This window comes from Filicampus tigris, chromosome 9, assembly GCF_054856515.1.
Source record: "Filicampus tigris isolate MCC_2025a chromosome 9, RoL_Ftig_1.0, whole genome shotgun sequence".
Taxonomy (NCBI): Eukaryota; Metazoa; Chordata; class Actinopteri; order Syngnathiformes; family Syngnathidae; genus Filicampus; species Filicampus tigris.
In genome coordinates, this window is record NC_141225.1 from 4,428,394 (window position 1) to 4,450,032 (window position 21,639).

The 21,639-nt window shown below is 40.6% G+C and overlaps 1 protein-coding gene across 2 annotated transcripts in view; it reads left to right on the forward strand.

Annotated features, from left to right (window-relative positions):
* eya2 (EYA transcriptional coactivator and phosphatase 2) overlaps window positions 1-21,639 on the forward strand; it is a 47,462-nt gene that overhangs the window by 21,471 nt on the left and 4,352 nt on the right. For both annotated transcript variants that reach the window (XM_086040499.1, XM_086040500.1), the window contains exons 5-11: window positions 1,088-1,204; window positions 5,420-5,496; window positions 6,314-6,497; window positions 6,713-6,861; window positions 7,746-7,829; window positions 12,166-12,255; window positions 21,075-21,133. In XM_086040499.1, the coding sequence (XP_085896625.1) occupies window positions 1,088-1,204; window positions 5,420-5,496; window positions 6,314-6,497; window positions 6,713-6,861; window positions 7,746-7,829; window positions 12,166-12,255; window positions 21,075-21,133 (760 nt within the window). The remainder of the gene's footprint in view (window positions 1-1,087; window positions 1,205-5,419; window positions 5,497-6,313; window positions 6,498-6,712; window positions 6,862-7,745; window positions 7,830-12,165; window positions 12,256-21,074; window positions 21,134-21,639) is intronic.

Below are 21,639 nucleotides of genomic sequence, written 5' to 3' on the forward strand. Positions count from 1 at the left end.
AGAAAGTTCTCTACGGCCTTGATGTTCTCTGGCAGGCTGTTCCATAAATGGGGGCCATAAAACAGAGAAAAAATGGGCCAACAGCTTTTCCAATTTTCCCTTTCTCCTTTAAGTCTTGCCTGTTTCCTTCCTTTCTATTGTTATAATATAGAGTGTCATGATTTTTAGTCATTGTTGAAAAAAAACGGACAATGAACCCTATGATTGGTTGGCAACCGGTTCAGGGTTTACCCCACCTACTGCCCGAAGACAGCTGGGATAGGCTCCAGCACGCCCACGACCCTTGTGAGGATGAGCGGTTTGGATAATGGATGGATGGATGGCGTAATGAACCGAACTAAAAACCTTGAGCACAAAACTGAAAACCAAAGCAAAATGCGGATTTTGTCAACTGTTCCACCACTAATATTTACCCCCCAAAAATTGATTAGTTCAAATGTTGTTACTCAATCATTAATTTTCACAAAACATTTGAAACTACCACCATTCTAAATTCAGAAATACACAGCAAGTAACCCGAGCAATCAAGAGTTAAATTCAACTGCAGGTGACGCACAGTGTGTTAACCGCAGCGCTGCCGTGGCAGGAACGCTGATTTCAAATGAATTCACCTTGCTGCTCTTTGGTTATTTAACTATTTATATTCATTTCAATTTACTCTTCTTTCCTTTTGACTTAAAATTAAGATTTAATAGAGTTCCTTTAAATAAAAATATATTGAAGGAGAATTTTCACCAGATTTTTGACGCCCCCTTAGAGTCCATGGCGGCCTTAGCATCCGCCTATCTCGCCTAATGGGTGAGCTGGCCCTGCCTGTAACATAAACGAGTATTTCAAGCTAAAACTTGATACATAAACGAGTATTTCAAGCTAAAACTTGAGTTTCCACACACAAGTCCAAGCATTTAGGAGGTTTTCATTTCCATTTATTTGTTTGTTAATTAGCAGGATTATCCAGAATACAATACATAACATTTAAGACACACTTAGCTTTTTTTTGTCCTTTCTTTTTTACAAATAATGCATGAATGTTAAAGACCCTTTAAAGTGAATTTAATGATTTGTGTGTGTTTTTGTGTGTGCGCAGACATTAAGACAGAAGAGGGCCTGAGCCACTCGCCAGGCCAGACGGGTCTTTTGGGCTACTCCAACTTCAGCAGCGCCCCTGCCAGTCAGAGCCTCTACGGCTACTCACACACACACGGTGAGCCGGAGCCGACTTAACTATTAGGGTGTTTGCTGTCATGAAAGCAGTGTTTCCCAACCTTTGTTAAGGCAATCTCATCTCAATTTACCCACAAATTGACGTGTTAAATGTGGGCCTGTTTAGTTGGACTCAAAGACATTATTCTGTTTTATGAATAGCAACATGTAGATACAAAGGTTAATAGGACCTTTTGCCATCTAGTAATAGCATGTACCTTTGTACTTGTTCTGCCTGTCCCCATATCACTGGTATAGATAGATGTACAAAGTTTTGTAATTAAAAAACATATTTAATGATCATTTTTTTGTGGAATATTTAGGGTTGAAATGATATCTATCTATCTATCTATCTATCTATCTATCTGTGGACGCGACGTGTGCCGCAAAACGTTATTTGCCGAAGTTCATCTTCGCTTTTCATCTTGGTGATGGCCAAAAATCTTTCCCGTTGGCGCTTAGTCCGTCAGTGTTTCAAGATTTCCGTCAATCGTCAGAGTGCCAACGAAACGGGAGTCTGTCAGTGCCGAACCTTCCGTCGTTACTGACAGACTGTCCACCGCTGGTATCTATAAAATAATCTCTGATATAATATGGAACTGCCTTCATTGAATGGCTGGCAGAAGTCACATGGTTCAAATGTCTTCTACCGAGACGTGTGGTACGCATGATTCCTTGCCACATCGGCCGAGCGTCGAGGCTGGAAGACCTCGCATTGACCAGCTTTGCTTTGGAAAGAGCGTCCGTCTCCCTCCTCACCTCTCGTCTCAGTTTGTGTGACCTCCCTCTCCTCCTCCGCCTCGCTCGCCCCCCACACCTGTTCCCCATTAGCTGCGGTCTGGACTCTTGGCGTCAAACGTCTCCACGTCCCCCCCCCCACCCCCCGGCCCTCCCGAGCCCACCTCCTCCTTTCTCAGGGTCAACCCACGCCCCACTTTTCCCGCTAAGGCCAACAGCACAACAGGCATGGCGAGGACGGAGGGAAAGTGAGAAAACAGACAGATGGGCGGACAGAGAGGGAGAGGACTGGATGGAAGGAGTGAAGAAAACAAAAGAGCTGAAAGAGGCTCAGATCAAAATGTTGGCAGCACACGTCCTGATCCCGAAGACTTTGAAAGCAGCGTGAAATTGACCTTGGGCGTGACGGGGGTGAGGTTAAAGTGAGTTTTACAAGGGGCTGAAGGGGTTTAATGACCTCCGCGCTATGAATGAGATGCAACAAAAGCGACACAATTATAGGGAAAAGATAGAAGATTGATTACTGTTGAATAAGATTCCTTCTTATTGGTCAGTTAATTTTGATTACTTTTTCGTACTTTTAAATCAGGGTTCAGTACTTACCTTGGTTTAAGGACTGCTACACATCCAGCAATGCAACCGAACACCACTGAGCTGTTGCCCATTGTGTGGGCTTCTGCAACTAGTTTTCATGAGTAGCCAACCGTCTAAACTAGTTTTGCTGCTAATGGAAATTTGAATCCCTGGTGAGTGCTGTCGCATTGGCAGATGTATCGGCCGGTCGGAAATGCCATGTTGTATCACATGAGCTTTCACAACAAAAAGGACGTTTCCGGGTACCAAGCAGCATCTAGCTGGCAAACTACACAGTAAATATAGACTATATGTTGCGTTTTACAATCCTTAACTTTATTTAGATGAGCATACAGTACTGTACATACCTGTGGCTAAAAAGCGCAGTGTCCCTGTAACCGAAATACTTAATAGCTTTCACGAAGCGGGATCTGGCTGTGCCAATACAGTATGAACAGTATACCCATGTATTGCATTTCACAGTAGTACTATATTTCTAATTTTATACTGTATGTACCTGTGGCATAAAAGCAACGCATGGAGAATCCCTGTTGCGGAAAATGCACGAGTGCGGTCCATAAATGGGGCCAACAGCTTTTCCAATTTTCCCTTTCTCCTTTAAGTCTTGCCTGTTTCCTCCCTTTCTATTGTTATAATATAGAGTGTCATGATTTTTAGTCATTGTTGAAAAAAAAGACACACTACAAAGAGCCAAATAAAACGCAAATATAAGCACAGAATAAATGTTATGGTACTTGGTTAACGAATGTTTTGTTGGCCTTGTCCAAGCCAACCAGGTTACTTGATCAAATTCAAAATCTGAATCTGTTTCCGGGCCAGATGTGAGGTATTATCTGGCATATCGCAATTTTGACCGAGATCCTCGGCACGTTTTTACCTTCTTCCTGTTTTACTTGCACTGCTTTTGGGTCTTTGCTTTTGTAATGGCATTGCAAGATCACAAACCAATGACTCCCAGTCACAAAGTAACGTATAAAAATTATTTATTTAAAAAAAAAAAAAACTTGGAAGGTGATTGGACAAAGGTTGTACTTATCACATCTATTAGCCTCCAATCACATCAACAATAAAGAGTGTTAAAAAACGTCTTTCCCTAATATCCAGTTCCGCTAAAATGGCTAGGTTAGCATCAATGCTAATCTCAGTTGGTCACACAATTGTCAACAAGCTAAATGACCCATTTTGCTTGACTGTGTCCATTTGTGTGCTACCTCCTGATTGGCCCGATTCTTTGAACAAATCAAAGTCATCCATCCATTCGTGTCATTTGACATCAGTGTTTTCATGAATCCAGTCTACTTTTAAGGCTAGGAATGTGCGAGGAATAATTTTTTTGTCTGAATCAGTATTTCACAGTCCGCACAGGCAAAATGAATAAATGTAGTGAATTTTCATGAACGTGATGTCATATCACAACGTGACATGCGATCCGTCCTTCTTTCTTCTCGAGACTTCACTTTCCTTTTCTTTTGGAGAGAATACACATGTCAGACATTATGCAGGAATGTAAATGTTTCTGTAAACACACACAGCGCAAAGCCTGCAACGCGACCATGTTGCCTTCCAAGCAGCAAGACACAAAACCATAACAATGATGTGTGCAAATATTCTTAAGTGGTCGTAAAGTGCCACGCAGGCCAAATGTTTGCAGGGTGTCTGCAATTGTCCTTATGGGACTCTTTTTGTTTTACTTGTTTACACTTTTTTGAACTCGATCTATTTTGAAGAGTCACACCAGGGAGCTTCCAGTGACTCATTCTTTAGTAATAATTCATGAATGCTGAATGAAAATGTATTAGGTGCGCTTACTCTTTCTCATAAGGTTCAATGTCCTGCCTTTACACAATTAATAATGCTCAGTTCTGATTAATGTAACACTAACACTTTTGTGGTTATAGTTTGCAGTGGTCTAAAAATGTACTACATTGTGCTGAGCGCCGTTCTTAACATTTTGCTGTGTATTGTAGATGCTTATGATGGTCAAAATATTAGGAACAGGTGTGAATGTCATACAGTGTAAACATATTGGTAACAATTGATCAAAAGGGCAGGGATTTGGGATATGGCATTGTTACAGGAGTACTTAATTTTTTGGCCACACTGTAAAAAACACATTTTGTAGTTTTGGGGGGCTAAAACAGTCATTTAAATTTGAATAATATAAATGATTGGAATTTATGACAAGAGTGTTAGTTGTTAATTGTTTGCTTCAAAACGATTTGCTAAATTGTGTACATTTTCATTAATTTGGGCGAAATTAGTTCTATAAACTCTATTTCTTCGTGCAAATGAGGAAATCGGTCGACAGCAATGAATGAACTAAACATGCTTAAAATAGGCCAGATTATCAGTATGTGTGAATCCCATGTAAAATGATTTCCAGCAAAGATGTTGGCATTCTATTTACAGGGCCGATGTCCCGGCGTGGCTTTTTGCTTGCAAAACAAAGCCAGCTGGTGCCATAAATCTTCATAAGTTGCTCCCCGGTTCCCAAACAAACACTCCGTGTGAATTTACACACCTCAAATCACAGCACGCCAGGGTATGCGCTTCGTACACAAACAGGAGGTCGGGCGGTGGAGCGAAAATGTGGGAATTCTTTCCATGTGCGGAGGTGATAAGATTACAAGCGATACAATCCACCAGACAAACAGGACAGGGTTGCGGGAGGAAATTAGCTCGGAGGAAGATGTTCCTGTCCCAACTTGATTGGAGAAGCACTTGCGTTGTTGTTGCGTGTCAAACATAAATCACTCAAGAAGCTACAACTTCCCACACACGACCGATATAATAAATAACCGTTGATTCATTATTGCTGATCACAATCTCCATCTGATGAGTTGATGAACAGAGTTTGAACCTTTGGCTTCTGGTGCTTTTCCAGGTGCAGGTATTTCCCCGAGCATTTTCCAAGGCGGCCACGCTATCTCCACGTCCACGCCGTTCAACACCACGCAGCAAGTGAGTGTGTCCATCAGATGTCCTGATATATAATTTTCCAAAATGAAGGCTTTAATTATGATAAAAAAATTACCATAAAATCCCATTAATAACACACACCCGTGTATAATACGGGATTTTACAGTAATCCTAAAATCCACCGTTCAAAAGTCTGAGGAAAAACGTTTTGGCTCCATTAAATCCATAGATGTTATTAAAAGTATTGTGATATCAATTTGAGGTCATGTTGTACACTGCTTCTTCACATATTTTATGAATGAGAGGTCTTAAATTTGAACGAAGGGGCCTTCTCATTTTTTTTTTTTTTTCTTAATTTAAAAGTCTCAAGGTTTTTTTGCTTATGCTTGCGGATACCTTGGTTCACAAAATCAGACAAAGTATCTACAATATATGTACAGACTGAGAGGTCTTAAATTTAATTGAATGAGACCTTAAAAAACCCACAGATACCCTTGTATCTAATTCTTAATTATTCAGATAACCGTCTAAAATGTTGTGATGGAATTTTGAGGCTATATTGCCTATGCCCAATAATCATATTTATTGACTGGGAGGCCTCGAATCTAATGGAAGTTAGTTAAAAAAAGTATTTAAAAAGTCTTAAATTTGGCTCCCTCAAACACACTGTTACCATGATTGGTATCAAAATATTGTTGCAATACTTCTTACAAATTAAGAATGTTGTGATATCATTTTGCCACCTATTCCTAGATCATATATCAATTAAATGAGCAGTATTAAAAAAAAAAATGAGTATATGTGTCAATTTTTGCATGTGTGTGTATTTGGCATCAGCTTACTTGTTGATTCTTTCCAGGAGTTTTCATCGTATTCCAGCTACAGTCAGAGTCAGTACTCGCCATATTACAACTCGCATCACTACAACAACCCGTACCTGAGCGGCAGCAACATCAGCCCCGCCTCCATCAGCACCCCGTTAGCCTATCAGCACCCGGAGCACCCCGTCATGTTACCCAATCACAGCCCAGAGTCTCACACGGGTGCGTTTGCTACTCATGCTAAATCCACGAACATCTGGTGGAATTTCAGGCTGAACTTTACAGAAGCTCAAATTGAGTTCACCTGTAAAGGTTTATCGTGCTTTTTTGGTTTCATCCTCAAATTCCGCCAAAAAGCCCAATATTTTATCCCTACACTTTTGGATGCACTGTACATTTCAATAGAAAGGGACTGATTTTCGTGTTTTGTATTTTAGGAGAGTACCACCTACCGCCTAGCCCCCCTACACCGGGTAAAGAGGAGGGGGAGAGGGGGACAGTTTCCATGCGGCGGGGCTCCGATGGGAAGTTGAGGGGGAGGAAAAAAGTCAGTGACCCGGCGCCGCCTTTGGATGCTGACATTGAGGTAAACATCTACTTACCTACCGATTTACCTACCTGTCATCCATCCATCCATACCCAAACACTGATTGATTATTGAGCCCTATTGATTTTGACTGATAGCCAAACCCAGACAGGTGGTAGTCAAACATATTTAAATGCATTAATTAAAATTCTTTAAATGACTAACTGTTGTTTTTGAAAGATTTGGATTTTAAAAGATCCCCATCTTTTAAAGGAAACTCTGCTTGGAATCACACTGTTTTTGAGAGCCCTTTCTGTCTGAAGACTGGGGGCGGAGCAATGGCTTTGCGGCAAAGCTATAGCGGCGCTTAACGTTAGCAACTTTTCCAACCCCTCTGGCAACTTTATATGTTATTAGAGATCTGTGACATTCGTCCCTCCACGTCCAGACTGCAAATGATTGCTCAAATTTAACCATATCCCCCTCCATAAAACAAGTGTCCATACAGATTCAATTTTGGAGGTAGAACCTCACCTATAATTCACAGAATTATGCTCTGCCAATTTCTGTGTGGATCCATGCTTGTGGCACATGCAGCAGATAGATCAGAACTTGGTTGTTTCATATCATTTGATGGGTGGTCAGGCCCTCAGAGATTCAATCATTCGTATGCAAGACATTCAAATTATTAACACAGAGTCCCTTTTAATGTTTAATCAGGAGATACCTTTCTTTGTTCCATTTGACACAATGTTGAATATATCACGGACCATTTTTGGTGTCCGAGCAATAAACCCTATTGATTTTGAATGACCTGTCATCCCAGATGTTTGAGGAAAACGTTACATGAAAGACGGGAGGAGATGCTTTTGTTTTTGCCTTTCCTGCACAGCGCACTCTCGTCTTCTGAGGTTAACGCTACAATGTGTGTTATTTCACTGCAGCGGGTGTTTATCTGGGACCTGGATGAAACCATCATCATTTTCCACTCTCTCCTCACGGGGACCTTCTCCTCAAGATTTGGCAAGGTACAATCACACCGCCCACCTCCTCCCACAATCCCCCCCCCCCCTCCCTTTCCCAACTACCCTTCACTCACGTTCATGTGTGCAATAATTCAGGGAGAGTAAACTGCAAGTATTTGGAAACACCCCAATTTTTTCTTCCATCCATCCATTATCCAATCCGCTTAGCCTCACAAGGCCCGAGGGCGTGCTGGAGCCTATCCCAGGTGTCTTTGGGCAGTAGGCGGGATACAACCCGAACTGGTTGCCAGCCAATCGCGGGGCACACAGGGACAAACAAACATTTGCACTCACAATCACACCAAATTAGAGTGTCCAATTAACCTATGCATGCATGTTTTGGGAATGTGGGAGGAAATCTGAGTACCCGGAGGAAACCCAGTCAGCCACAGGGAGAACATACAAACTCCACACAGGTGGCATGACCTCTGCCAAATTTTTTTTCTTTGTTTTTAAAATTTTTTTTTTTAGTTTTTGTTTTTGGAATTGCCTCCGTAAATAGTTTAAGCCATAGGTATACCACTAATGATCGCACAAAAGATGAATATAATTTCAAACTTATCTTATAACAGACCCTTAAAAATGACCGTCTCGTGATTTGATATTGAAAAAAATGCAACTAGACGTGCACGTGTACATGCACATGTGACAAAGACCTGCGTGTGACGTGCAGATTGCGTTCTTGACTTGACCGATTGACTGTCACCGACGAGGGACAGACTGGGACCACATGAGTCGTTTAAATATTCAGTCGGGAACTCTGTGGCGGTTAGGCGATGCCCAGCTCTGGAAAACAACATGAAAATACTGTACAGTAAACCCCCTCCATTGTGGGTTCTGGGTCCACGTTTTTTTTTTTGTCCAGTTATAACTCACTTTTATTTGTTTATTTTGGTATTATTTCACTGTTGGCTACTAGATGGTAGCACTTTATTTTGTTTATCATTGTCAATTTGAAAGACAAACAATGAAAACAAAGTAGTTCAAGCTCAGCCTAATTTTTGGTGACAAAAAAGATTATGGAATGTCTCAGTGCTTTTTTGGCAAGCAGGAATGGATGCAGTTTAATCTTATAATGTACATGTTTGGGCATGATTATTGCTGCATGTTGTGAGAGGACAGGCCCTATTTTCGTACCCAGCGTAAGTCTACAACCGTGCGCATAGGTGGAGTTTTCTTTCTTTTGGTATTTTTGTAGACGGGCAAAGTTAGAAAGGGGCGTTTGCGCTGTTGTGGGAATGAACACAGCTGACTTGTTTCCCGGCCAATTGAAGCAGCTCCTCTCAATTCTCTTTAAATTCAGCACAGGAAACGTACACAGTCTTCAACATGGCATAAGCAGAAAAAGACTCCATGACTCCAAGGAGTCCATACAGGAGATCAACACGCGCAAAGTACGTTTTGAAAGAACTGCAACAAGATCTCCACTCTCGGATGATGTAAAGTTGGCCAGGGTGATCAATATCTTTATCTCATCCATTGCTCTCTCTCAATATATTAAATGTTTTAAATGTGTTTTTTAAATTTTTTAAAGTGTGTTTAGAGACCTCAAAAAAGAATAAGTGCATTAAATGCTACAAAAACATGCTTAGGGAGTATTTTACTACAGTGTTCCTATATCGCAGATTTCACTTATTGACGGCATGGTCTGGAACGCCTACGATAGAGGAAGTTTACTGTAGCTGAATTTGTGAGTAGCGAACCGCTAATAATTCGGAGTTCACTACATTAATATTCAAATGTGGTCGAACTGCTCGGATGAAGCGCAGTGGACATTTGTGAAGTGTTTCACACGCTAGCTGTTTTGCTGCTCTGCCCCGCATTGTTTCTTTTCTTAACGCAGCCGGCCTGTTTAGCTATGCCGGCTTCCTGCGGCATGATTGACAGCCGGTGGGACGTTTTACATAACACGGGAGCAACAGAGGGGGTGCGGACAGTGGTGCGTTTCTTGCTTTTGGCCTGGAATCTCGTGTTTTGAATTCTCACGGTCCCCCTGCGGCTCGACGCAAGGCTGACGGGGATTTGAGAGTGGGGTCGGCGATGGCCTCATGCTGAATGCTGTTATTATTATTCTTTTTTTTTCTCTTCCGTTTTTTTTTCCAAACCTTCAACAGAGAGGAGAACAAAATATGGCTCGCAGAGTGTTGAAATGTGACTCATATGCCAAAAATTCCTGATTAATTCCCAGAGCCCAAATGCCTCTCCGCTGGAACCGAGGAAGCTCACTTGGACTCAGCTCAAAACTTGAATGGGAATGTCACTCAGCCAAGGCCCCCAAAAAATCCATCTACTTACTTGTCAATTATTTGTTCATTAGCAAGCTACCTCCTGCTTCATGGACAATGACAAGCCCAACTCCACTCAATTCAAATTTATTTATTGAGCATTTCAAAAATAACCACATCTGAAACAAAGAGTACATAAATACATACAAATTGTACAAAAAACACAATCAAACATAACATCATTTAAAAAACAAACATTAAAGTTAAAAACCAACAACAACTCTCAAGTACACAGCAGAAAGGGATCGTGGGGATGCCAGAATAGAGCTTATGTGCTCCCTTCTACGTGTTCCAGTTAAGTGGTGAGTAGAAGCATTTTGAACCAACTGGAAACATTTGAGGAAGTGCTGGCTGACTCCAAAGTAAAATGCATTACAGGAACCCAGCTGAGATGTGATCCCAAATCAATATCATTTCAATCTAATCTTACATTACCCTAAAAAATAAATTGCTCACAGAAGACTTGATTTGGGAAAAAATGCACTCAAAGTGCACATGTACATGCAGGTGGAGACTCTCCATAAATTTCACCAAGAACCCAGACTAAACTAGCTCCTGCTCAAAATGCCTAGCTTGTCTCTCAGTCGACACTTATCATTTCAACATACTTCCTTGAGAACAACACACACATTTTCCCATTAGACCTTCCCTTGTGGCATTTTAAGGCATTGCAGAAAGAGCACAAATACGACAAGTAGGTGCCTTCTTCAGCGAATAGCAAATATAAAATGAATAATGAAACGTGGCTATTACGAGGTTTCATGTGCTAACGGAAAAATGAATAAATACATGTTGTTGTTTCAACAGAGGAGGTCTGCTTTCTCTCTGAGTGCCATTCCATTTTTTTTTCTTTTCCATTCCGCCTTCCATGTACCCAAAACAAAGGTTTGACCAGAACTCCCAATGTGTGCACTCCTTTACCCACAACTCCCTCTGCGTGAGTCGAGAACTTGATGTTTTCAAATCTTTCTTCCTCTGGATTATCCGAGAAAGGCTTTTATATGTTGGAAAGGGTGATTACAGATAATTATTCCAATTATTAGAGAAGAAGAACAATCCCTTTTTAATCCTTCAACTCCGCCTCCTTCATCCTTTCATTCATCTCTTTTTCTTCTGGCCTGTGATGCCCCCTCACTGAGCATTATTTCCATCATTGCCCCTTCATTTGTATGTACAAAAGGGCTTATTTTCTGTTTGGGTAATTATTCACCTGCCAGCCGGAGACTTGGCCTGTCAATGTGAGTGTGCTAATCTGGCGTTCACCTTTGGCTAACATCCCGCTGCCTCTCCCAGCCAGCGCGCCGCCGGCGACTACGACAACACTCTAAACAATGCGGCGCACATCTGCGCTCACAACTGCTTTTGTCATCTCGAGGGACGTCCCGCCCACGCAGCTTCCCGGCGCGCATTTTGCTGGTGCACAAAGTAAAAGTGCAAGCCCAAATTTGTACTACTGTTGTACTATTGTACTAACATTTCTATTCATTTGATGTATATCAATTTTAATTGGACTAAAGCAACGATTTTCAGTTGCACTGGACATTACCACTTTCAGATCATTTGTCCAAAAATGGTCGTTGAAAAGGTATACACAGATTACAATACAAAATTACATGTATTTACTTTAGCGTTTATTATCGGAAAGCATGATTAGCATTTGCGAGGCTAATGACAATCTCATTATTTAAATTGTAATAGTATTTTGTCAGAAAAAATGACACATTAAAAATGTGCTGTCACAAAAAGTGTTCAGGTGTAAATGAAGGGATCCAGATAACGATAAGAATCAGAGGTGCATTAAAGCTGATTCACACTTGCCTGTTCTGGAACGCGGTTGACGCTCTGCCAGTTGACAGCGGAAGCCACTGACTTCCCGCTCAGAGCAGGCAGCCTGCATCGACAAGGCCGGGAACATTTGTCAAGATGAATGATTGTTCCCCAAATCAGACCGACGCGATAGTGCCGAATACCGCCAAAGCTGTCAATCTGCAGATCTTATCTTTTTATTTAGTACTCTTAATTGAGCTGCCTGTTGGAATCTGATCATGTTGCAGGATTCATCCAAAGCTGTTTCACTGGGTTTGTGGATGGAGGAGATGATCTTCAATCTGGCCGATTCACGACTCTTCTTCAACGATTTGGAGGTAAATTAGGAAGCTTTTTCTTTTCTAAAGGATAACACGAAATAAATAAATCAAGTGAAGTATTTATTAAATCATCATCCACGCAAACTTTACTGATCACGTTAGTAATACAATGGGCTATGCAAAATAATACTCATATTATAATAGTAACAATATAAATTAAAACAGCATGTAACATGCGGAATACTAATCACGATATAAATAAAATAGCTAAAAAAAAAACAACACACACGACTGAAACAAAAAAATGCAGTGCAGTACACGTGTGGTACAAATACCAGTGGTGGTACGTTGGTGATATACGATAGAGTCCCTGAATCAAATTTACAGTGTGTATATGTGTGTGTATATATATATATATATATTTCCTGCTTATTCTCACAAGGGTTGCGGGCGTGCTGGAGCCTATCCCAGCTGTCATCAGGCAGTAGGCAGGGTAAACCCCGAACTGGTTGCCAGCCAATCGCAGGGCACACAGAGACAAATAAACATTTGCACTCACAATCACCCAGCTTTTTTGTTTTTGGTAGAGAGCAAATATCATGGAAAATGGCTTGTATTGTAAGTACCGGTAGTGGGGTATCCTTAAAGCGGAAGTCAACCCACAGATATTTTTTTCAAGAATATGTTCCCAGCAGGCCCACTAGTTGAAACACGGCATTCTGATTAATTTTGCGTTTGTGGAATATAAGTTAAGCAGCAAAATGCACTCATTTTGGGCAGCCATTTTGTCGTCTGTCGACTGAAAATGACATCACGGCTGACCTGTTTTCTGAATCTGAGCCGTGATTGGTCGTTGTGAGCAGTTGTGATGTCATTTTCAGTTGACAGAAGACAAAATGGCTGCCCCCCAGAGATGGCTCAAAACGAGTGGGTGAACACTTATTCCACAAACGCAATACTTATCAGAATGCCCTGTTTCAACTAGTGGGCTTGCATAGAACATCCATCCATCCATTATTGATACCGCTTCTCCTCACAAGGGTCGCGGGGCGTGCTGGAGCCTATCCCAGCTGTCTTTGGGCAGTAGGCAGGGGACGCCCTGAATTGGTTGCCATCCTATCGCATGGCACACAAAGACAAACATCCGCACTCACAATCACACCTAGGGGCAATTTAGAGTGTCCAATGAATCTACCATGCTTTTTTTTGGAATGTGGGAGGAAACCGGAGTACCTGGAGAAAACCCACGCAGGCACGGGGAGAACATGCATATACTCACAATCGGAATCGAACCCACGACCTCTGAACTGTGTATATATATATAGATATATAGATAGATAGATAGATAGATAGATAGATAGATATTATATCAAATACACCTTTTGGGAGTAAAACCTTTGCCTCATTTTTGATGAACACTTTGGCCTACTTCTTCCTGTATTTTAATGTTGGGCATGATGGTGGTACTTGGAGGGCTGAGTATTTTTTGAGGTGGCATTTGACACTTTAGCAACCATTGATGATATTTTACATATTGTGCATAATTATATATGTTACACCCTTAAAATACCATCATATAATATTATAGAATAATGATATTCATAATAAATATTGAAAGAACATAGAATGTATTCATTAAAATGGTTTGGTGAGTATTGAATAAAATTCTATAATTCCCTTTATTGTTTTTATTTTTTCCGCACGTAATGTTTTTTCTTCAATTGTGTGAGGATTTTTTCTAATACATCTACTGACCTTTTTGTTCCTTTATTTGACACAACGGGGAACAAAAATTTAATAAATAAATAAAAAAAAGAAGCTACGACGGAGTTTTAAAGTCACCATAAAAACAGGTCACTTTATTTGTTTATTATTTTATTACTTCACTCTTTTTGGATTTTCAGATATTTATTTTACTATTTATTATTGGGAACAGCCTGGGCAGGTCAAAATATTAGTAGCACCAATCTGGGTGATGACTTTATACGCACAATAAATGAACATTGTTCCTTGAATACTACTGTGACTTTTTCAATCAAAATAATGGCAAGTTTTGTTACTAGTAGCATTAGCAGCTAAGCTTGTACCTGTAAAACAATGAATTACTTAACGCACAATAAGCTTGTGAATGATGTGTGCGTGCTTGTCAAACAGATGAAAAAGAGTTTGTGTGTGTGTGTGTGTGACAGAAACATTAGTAGAGTGGGCGGAGGAGAGAATGAACGGACGGAAAGGAGCCAACAAAACCCGTTTTTCTTTTTTCTCATTGTTTTCAGGCTTCACTTAAATCTCTTAAGCAGCAACAGCATGTGGCTGACAACTGCTGCTAAAGTCTTAAGGTGCAATTATCTCGTCTCTGCCGTGTCACCACTCACAGACTCGTATTAAGGCTGTCAAGGACGTCTCCACCTGCTTTGTCTTCAAATTCACACGCGAAAAGCCTTACATTACTGTTTATTAGCAAGCAACTTGGAATTTAACCTAAAACCTGAAGGAAAATTAGGTGTCAAGTTAAAGTCAAATTTCCTTTAAAATACACTGTCCAACAACTTGGAATTTCACCTAAAGTTTATCGAGAAATATGGTGTTTAGTGACTTGACTTGACTTGGTTGACTTCCGCTTTAAAGAAAAATGTTAAATATATTTCTAACAACTTGGAATTTCACTTACAATTCATAGAAATTTGAGTCTATAATTCATACGTTTTGAGGGCGTGACGAAGTAGCTGCTGGTCCTAAAAGAGGAAATCAACCCAAACACATTTTTTTCTAGAATATTTTCCCAGCAGGCCCACTAGTTGAAACACGGCATTCTGATTAATATTTCGTTTGTGGAATATGAGTTAAGCAACAAAATCCGTCCCTTTTTAGCCATCTCAGATGCGGCCATTTTGTCACTTCTGTCGATTGAAAATGACATCACAACTGCACAGGGCTCAGGTAACAACCAATCACTGCTCAGCTTCAGAAAACTGGTCAGTCGTGATTGGTCGTTACCTGAGCAGTTGTGATGTCATTTTCAGTGGACAGATATGACAAAATGGCCGCCCCCAGAGATTGATGAAAATAGGTGGATTAACTCTTATTCCACAAATGCAATATTTATCAGAATGGCTTGTTTCAACTAGTGGGCTTGCATAGAACATATTCTTGAAAAAAATATGCATGTTTGAACATATTCTTGAAAAAAAAAAGGTTAGGAAGTACCAGAAGGGTACCCACTGCTGACGGATGACTAATGACAGGCGCTCAGTAAAATGCCCAGCTCTGGCCGATAGTGAGGTGATGTTAGGTTGAGTTTAGGGTTAGGTTGAGGGGTAGGTTGAGGGCTGTCTCCTCAGCCTCCGATAGGAAGTTTCGATGGAGTAGGACAATTTGGCAGATCACCGATCTGGGACATCCCAGCTTGTAATTAGCTCTATCTCAAGCTATGACATCACCCGAGAAGACGCTATGCTACTCGCTACAGAAGAATTTAATTGGAAGGTGAGAAGAAGAAAAAGGATCGACGAAGTGGAGTGTGCTGACGAACGATTCTTAGCGAATTCATTGTCTTGTGTAAACCCAGAGTCCTGAGCTTCCCACCTACAATAATTCCCCATCTAATCTGAGAAAACATGTCGAGGTAAAGCTAAATGATTACAATTTCGTTAGCTTGACCATGGTTAATGATGTTAGTTTAGCCTAACATACTACAGTTGTGTGGAAGACCATTTGGTTTCATTTGTTTGTTCTCAGGAACAACTTGAAATTTTGAAGTTTCAGAACCCAAAAAAAAACAATCCAGTCAGTTTAACCCATTAAGGCCTAAAGCGCCTGGCTCAACAGCTCCCCAAAACCTAACGTCGTCTTTGGAATTACCCTGAAAACCTGAAGTGTTCCCAGATATTCAACACGTACAAAATAATTAATATCTCAGCCCCTGTAGCAGACAGAAACACAATTCCAAAAGAATTTTAGACCTTAGACATGTGGCTTGCACACAGGCCCGATTTTATTCATTTTTACTGTTTCAATCAAAGATGTAAAAATAAAGTGTCAGTAAGCACTTAACGCACTATTTTTAATGTAAAAAATAGAGTGGTAAATCCATCCTCTATTCTGTTACAAAGACGTCGATTTTGTCATTGTCTACAAACATATATCTTAACTATATGTCATGTTCGGCTGGTTCTACTGGTTCAAAGTCCACAAGCGCGTCGTCTATATCAGTGCCGTTACACATTTCAGAGCTCCCACGATCGACTGTCAACCGCCATTATGAGTCGCAAGAATACCGGAACATCCGCCGCGGGCTTACGATATTGTCACATGTCTATTCTGATGCATTTTATTGGTTAAGAGACCAATAATTAAATAATACAAAGAAAATTACGTGTACGCGCTCTCGGCTTTAAGGGTAGCAAGACCCAAAAGCGCTCCCGGCTCTAGTGGTAGAAACGCGGTTATGCGCTCCCCCCCTTAATGGGTTAAAGAGTGTGTTAGCTCATTCACTGCCAAAGACAAATTTATTTGTCTTTTAACAGGTCAGACATTCAATCCCAGAAATTTATATTTCTGATATTTATCCATCCATCCATTATCTGTACCGCTTCTCCTCACAAGGGTCGCGGGGCGTGCTGGAGCCTATCCCAGCTGTCTTTGGGCAGTAGGCGGGGGACACCCTGAACTGGTTGCCAGCCAATCACAGGGCACACAGAGACAAACATCCGCACTCACAATCACACCTAGGGGCAATTTAGAGTATCCAATCAACTTACCATGCATGTTTTTGGAATGTGGGAGGAAACCGGAGTGCCCGGAGAAAACCCACGCAGGCACGGGGAGAACATGCAAACTCCACACAGGGAGGCCGGAGCCGGGATCGAACCCACGACCTCTGAACTGTGAGGCGGACGTGCTAACCAGTCGACCACCGTGCCGCCTCTGATATTTATATTTTTTTCTATTTTTTTCAAATGTGAGCGTAAAAGAGGGTCCGAAAATGTCTTGCAGTGAATGAGTTTTAAGTGATGACCTTTCAAATTGAATAGCCTTCAAATTATATGACATGAAGAAGAAACATCCTGTAAAACTTTTTACTACTTTTTAATTTTATTTTACTTTTATTTTTGTCACATTTTAGAGCCTGTACTTTTTTATTTTTACTTGAGTAATTATTTGACTGAGTACTTTTGCCAGAGTCATTTTTATACAGGTATTTGTACTTTTACTCAAGTGCAAAATGTCAGTACTTTTCCCATCTCTTGTGGAATATGAGTTAAATAGCAAAATCCACCCGTTTTTAGCCATCTCAGGGGGCGGCCATTTTGTCACTTCTGTCGACTGAAAGTGACATGAGAGTTGCTCAGGGTTCAGGTAACGAGCAATCATGGCTCAGCTTGAGAAAACAGGTGAGAGAGAGTGCTGTTAGTGTTCTGGAGTGTCACAACATTCATACAGTGTGTGCTTTTGTTGTAAATAAACATTGATGTACTGGCATGAAACTTGGAAGAGATTACAATCTATTGTTTTCAAAATATCGTTTGTTGTAGCCAGGGAGTGAGTAAGCCTCGATAGCGCTGTGTGTGCCTCAATAATTAATTCCAACGTTTGGGGGGAAATCGCCTAGAAATGATTACTAAGAAACTTCTTCTCACTGGCTGAGCACCAGAGATCCTGCGTGAAAATGGGAGAACACTCCAGATGTTTTTTTTTGTTTGTTTTTAGCACCAACAAGCTACAACATAACAAACATGCTAAATAATCATCAATGAAAGGTGGCTGGACCACTTAATGAGGTCACATGGTGGCTGTTGTGCTTCCACTCCCCCCTCCATGTTGCGCACATACACAGTAGCAGCTGTGCAGGGGTCTCCACATGGTGGGCGTCGGTTCGGCGCCCCTGAGACTTGAGGTATGCGTGCAGGGAAGATGAGGTAGCGTCTGCCTGCTCGTACGAGGTATGTTAGTTAGCGTGCTAGCTGGGGATGGCTTTGAGGTGTTGTGATTGTATTGTTAATCACATTAACACTCATTCATGTTGTCAACTAGTTCTGTTTGTTTGCTGGTTAAGCCCACAGGTGATGTTTATTAGGGGCATGTGCAATATCCCACACAGCTGAGATTCACAGCTGTACTATTGGAGTATCAGCATAGTTTTGGTCTCTTTTTGAGGATAACACTTTGAATTTTTCTCCTCAACTATCAGAATCTTTTTAAGTGCTACTGGCTTTGAAGTTTGAATACATAAAAGAAGGCGGATTTTATGTCCGCCTCTTTTTTTTTTAACACAACAGGATTACAGCTCAAAGGCTCCTCCAATTCCATTTAAAATTTGACAATAATACGACAGAAAATTCGCATTTTACACAAGTTTTACAAAAGCGGATGTCCAGGCGAACCAAAAGTGTGCCATTTGGGTGATCCAATTGCAACCATGTTAACATACAAGGGGTGGGAACGATAATCGTTTTTTCAATGCATCGTTTGTTTTATTAAAACGATTCTGCATCGATTCGGAGTTATTAATAATCAATGTTTTAAGTATAAAATAAAATGAATAAAAGATGTGCAAGCGATTACGTGCGTATACGTCAGACATCTGTGCCCAGGCTTACGTGACAAGATGGCGGGAAAAACAAAACCTCACACGAGCGGCGCAATCCTCGTTAAAAGCATCGGTTTGGAGACATTTCGTTTATTTATTAAGTGTGAGACGTTGATAAAAAACATTTCGGGAACCCAACAAAGGTGACACGTTTACCACCCAGAGTTGAGTGCTGCGACCCGTCGGAGATGATAACAGCCGACTAAACTTACTCTGTCAGGTGCTCTCGCAACTCTCCCACCAAACCCCGAAAGACTAAGAAAAATTACCCAATCCATTGCAGAGTACATTGCATCAGATTTGCGCCCGAATCGGTTGTGGAAGGAAGCCCCGTTGCACAGTGACGCTGTATATAAAATTCCCGCAGAGCATGTAGATTGCGTCTTTCCTCACACAAAAACCTAGAATATGCACACCATATGCAAGATTAACAGTTTAAAGTCTGTTATTTATTGTTACAAAATATGCTGCTTTATATTTCGAATAATAAAGCTGTTCTGTTTGATGGCAATTTTTCAGGGCTTAATGTTAGTGTTAATTACACAACTCACAGTAAGCTGTGGAACGAGCGCGAACTTTTGTTGCTCTTTAACAGAGGAAATACACAGTACAGTACTTATATCAGCTATATCGCTACAGCACTGCGCGCCTTTTTCTTTCTTCAGTCTCGTTCTCTTTTGTTTTTGTCCGCCCAGGGACATTCTTGCTCTCTGGTTCACTTCACCAACAGTCATTTTTCACACAATGTTCAACACTGCCCTCTGCTGTAATATCAATAAACACAATATCACGTCTAACATAAACTACATGTGAAATAAAGGTCACCAATTGAAATATCATCCATCATCCATTATCTAAACCGCTTTATCCTCACGAGAGTCACGGGGGTGCTGTCTTCGGGCAGAAGGTACATCCTGAATTGGTTGCCAGCCAATCGCAGGGAAAATTGCAATATCATTTAAAAGAAAGTATATGACACCAGGTGCTACATTAGCTTAAATAAAAGCAGCGTTCATTGCTAAGTTACACAGTAATGTCAATCAGACGATGCATATTGCACTTAAAGTATTAAAATACAGGTTACGCTAAATTAAGTTTAAATATGTTTTGATCATTTTTTATAGGAGAAGTTACAGACATTTGTTGCAACACATGCTGCCATTGGCACTTTTTGAAATTTGTGTTGACGCATGTAAACAACTGAACTATAAATCCTTACTCTTCCTTGAGTTATGCAATTGTTTTTAAAAAAAAAAAGGTACCGGTGTTTTAGATTAACTATAAAATGTAAGCCATTGTAGTGATGCATCGGAATCGAATCGAATCGTGAGGTACTCATAGATTCCCACCCTTATCACATACGTAGGGGAAAAGGCTGCTATTGTGGAATGCTTCAACAATCATGAGTTCCAATGAAAATTAAGACTTGGTGCTATTTTAATTTGTTTCCAATTTCTAATTTGTTCATTGGCTGTTGTTGTACTCCTGACACGGGAAACATTTGTTTATTGGATCAAGTAAGCAATCAATCAAACAAACATAAGGTCCATCTTATGTTTTGAAATCTCGTGTGGCTGAATCGTCAAAGCTAACTCAATCTATGATGGAAAATATGTACAAAATATGCGTATCTGATGGCAACATATAACGGTTGGAGCAGCTAATAACGTGGCTTTGTGGATGTCAGGCTTGTGTGGACTAACTATATTACTGGAATACTTTTACTGGACCCTTGTTGATGTAATATGATTATTTCTGATGGATTATGAAATTGTGTCGGACATTTGAGGCTGAAATGGTGTGTTCCGTATTTTTTTGTGTGTTAGCGATTGTTTTGACTTAAACGCTCGCCGAGCCTGCAGATATGATTGTATCTTTTAATGTTTGGTATCATTCGAATTTGCGGAAACTCAGTTTTCTAACCATATATAACATGCCCGGGACTACTTCGAAGTTGTTCTGTGTTTAGCAAGTCCCGCGGGCACGACGCGAAAGCCCACCCGTGGGCTGATGGAATTGCAAGGCAAATTTCTAGAAATATACATAGTTATTTTACTTAAATTTAAAATCGTTTTTTATTTGTGTTAAAATGTGAAAAATGCTCATTAATTGAAAGGAAAATGTGCTGTTGGACAACTTGTAATAATACCTTAACTGAAAGTCTCCTTGGAGTTTCACCTCAAAATAAGAAGGGAAATACATTCAATCAATTTTACGAGCATTTGCAGGGATAATCATGCTTAGCTTTTTATTCTACATTTGTGTCTTTTTCCTTTTCGTTTGTTAGGAGTGTGACCAGGTCCATATCGACGACGTGGCGTCGGACGACAACGGTCAGGACCTGAGGTATAAAACCATGCTTCATGTTTTTGAAGTGAGTTAAAAGTAAAAATAGAAGCCCATTTATGGGGCTGTGTCACCACATTCATTCTTTAGAATTCTCTTTATATTCCATGCACTGTTTCTGTGACTTTCTGTGATAATTTCATTCCTGTTTGAACTCACAGTGGACATTTTGTTTATTGTTTATCTACAGCAGGGGTGCCCCCACATTTTCAGCCTGAGAGCTACTTATGACATGACCGAGTCAAAATGACCTACCACCTACTAAAAATGCAAAACACATTATTTATAAATATATTGAGAATTATTTTTATATGTACTGTATATGCTGGTGTACCTTGCATGACTGCATCAACCTATATAGCACAATACAACAAAACAATGTTTGTACCTTACTCTGATGACTTGCATTGAATGGAATCAGCCAGGGACGCATAGTCCGGACAGTAGCTGCTGACAGCCAGCCTCAAGCAGATTTGCAGCAACAACAATCCGCCCATTCGCTCCAT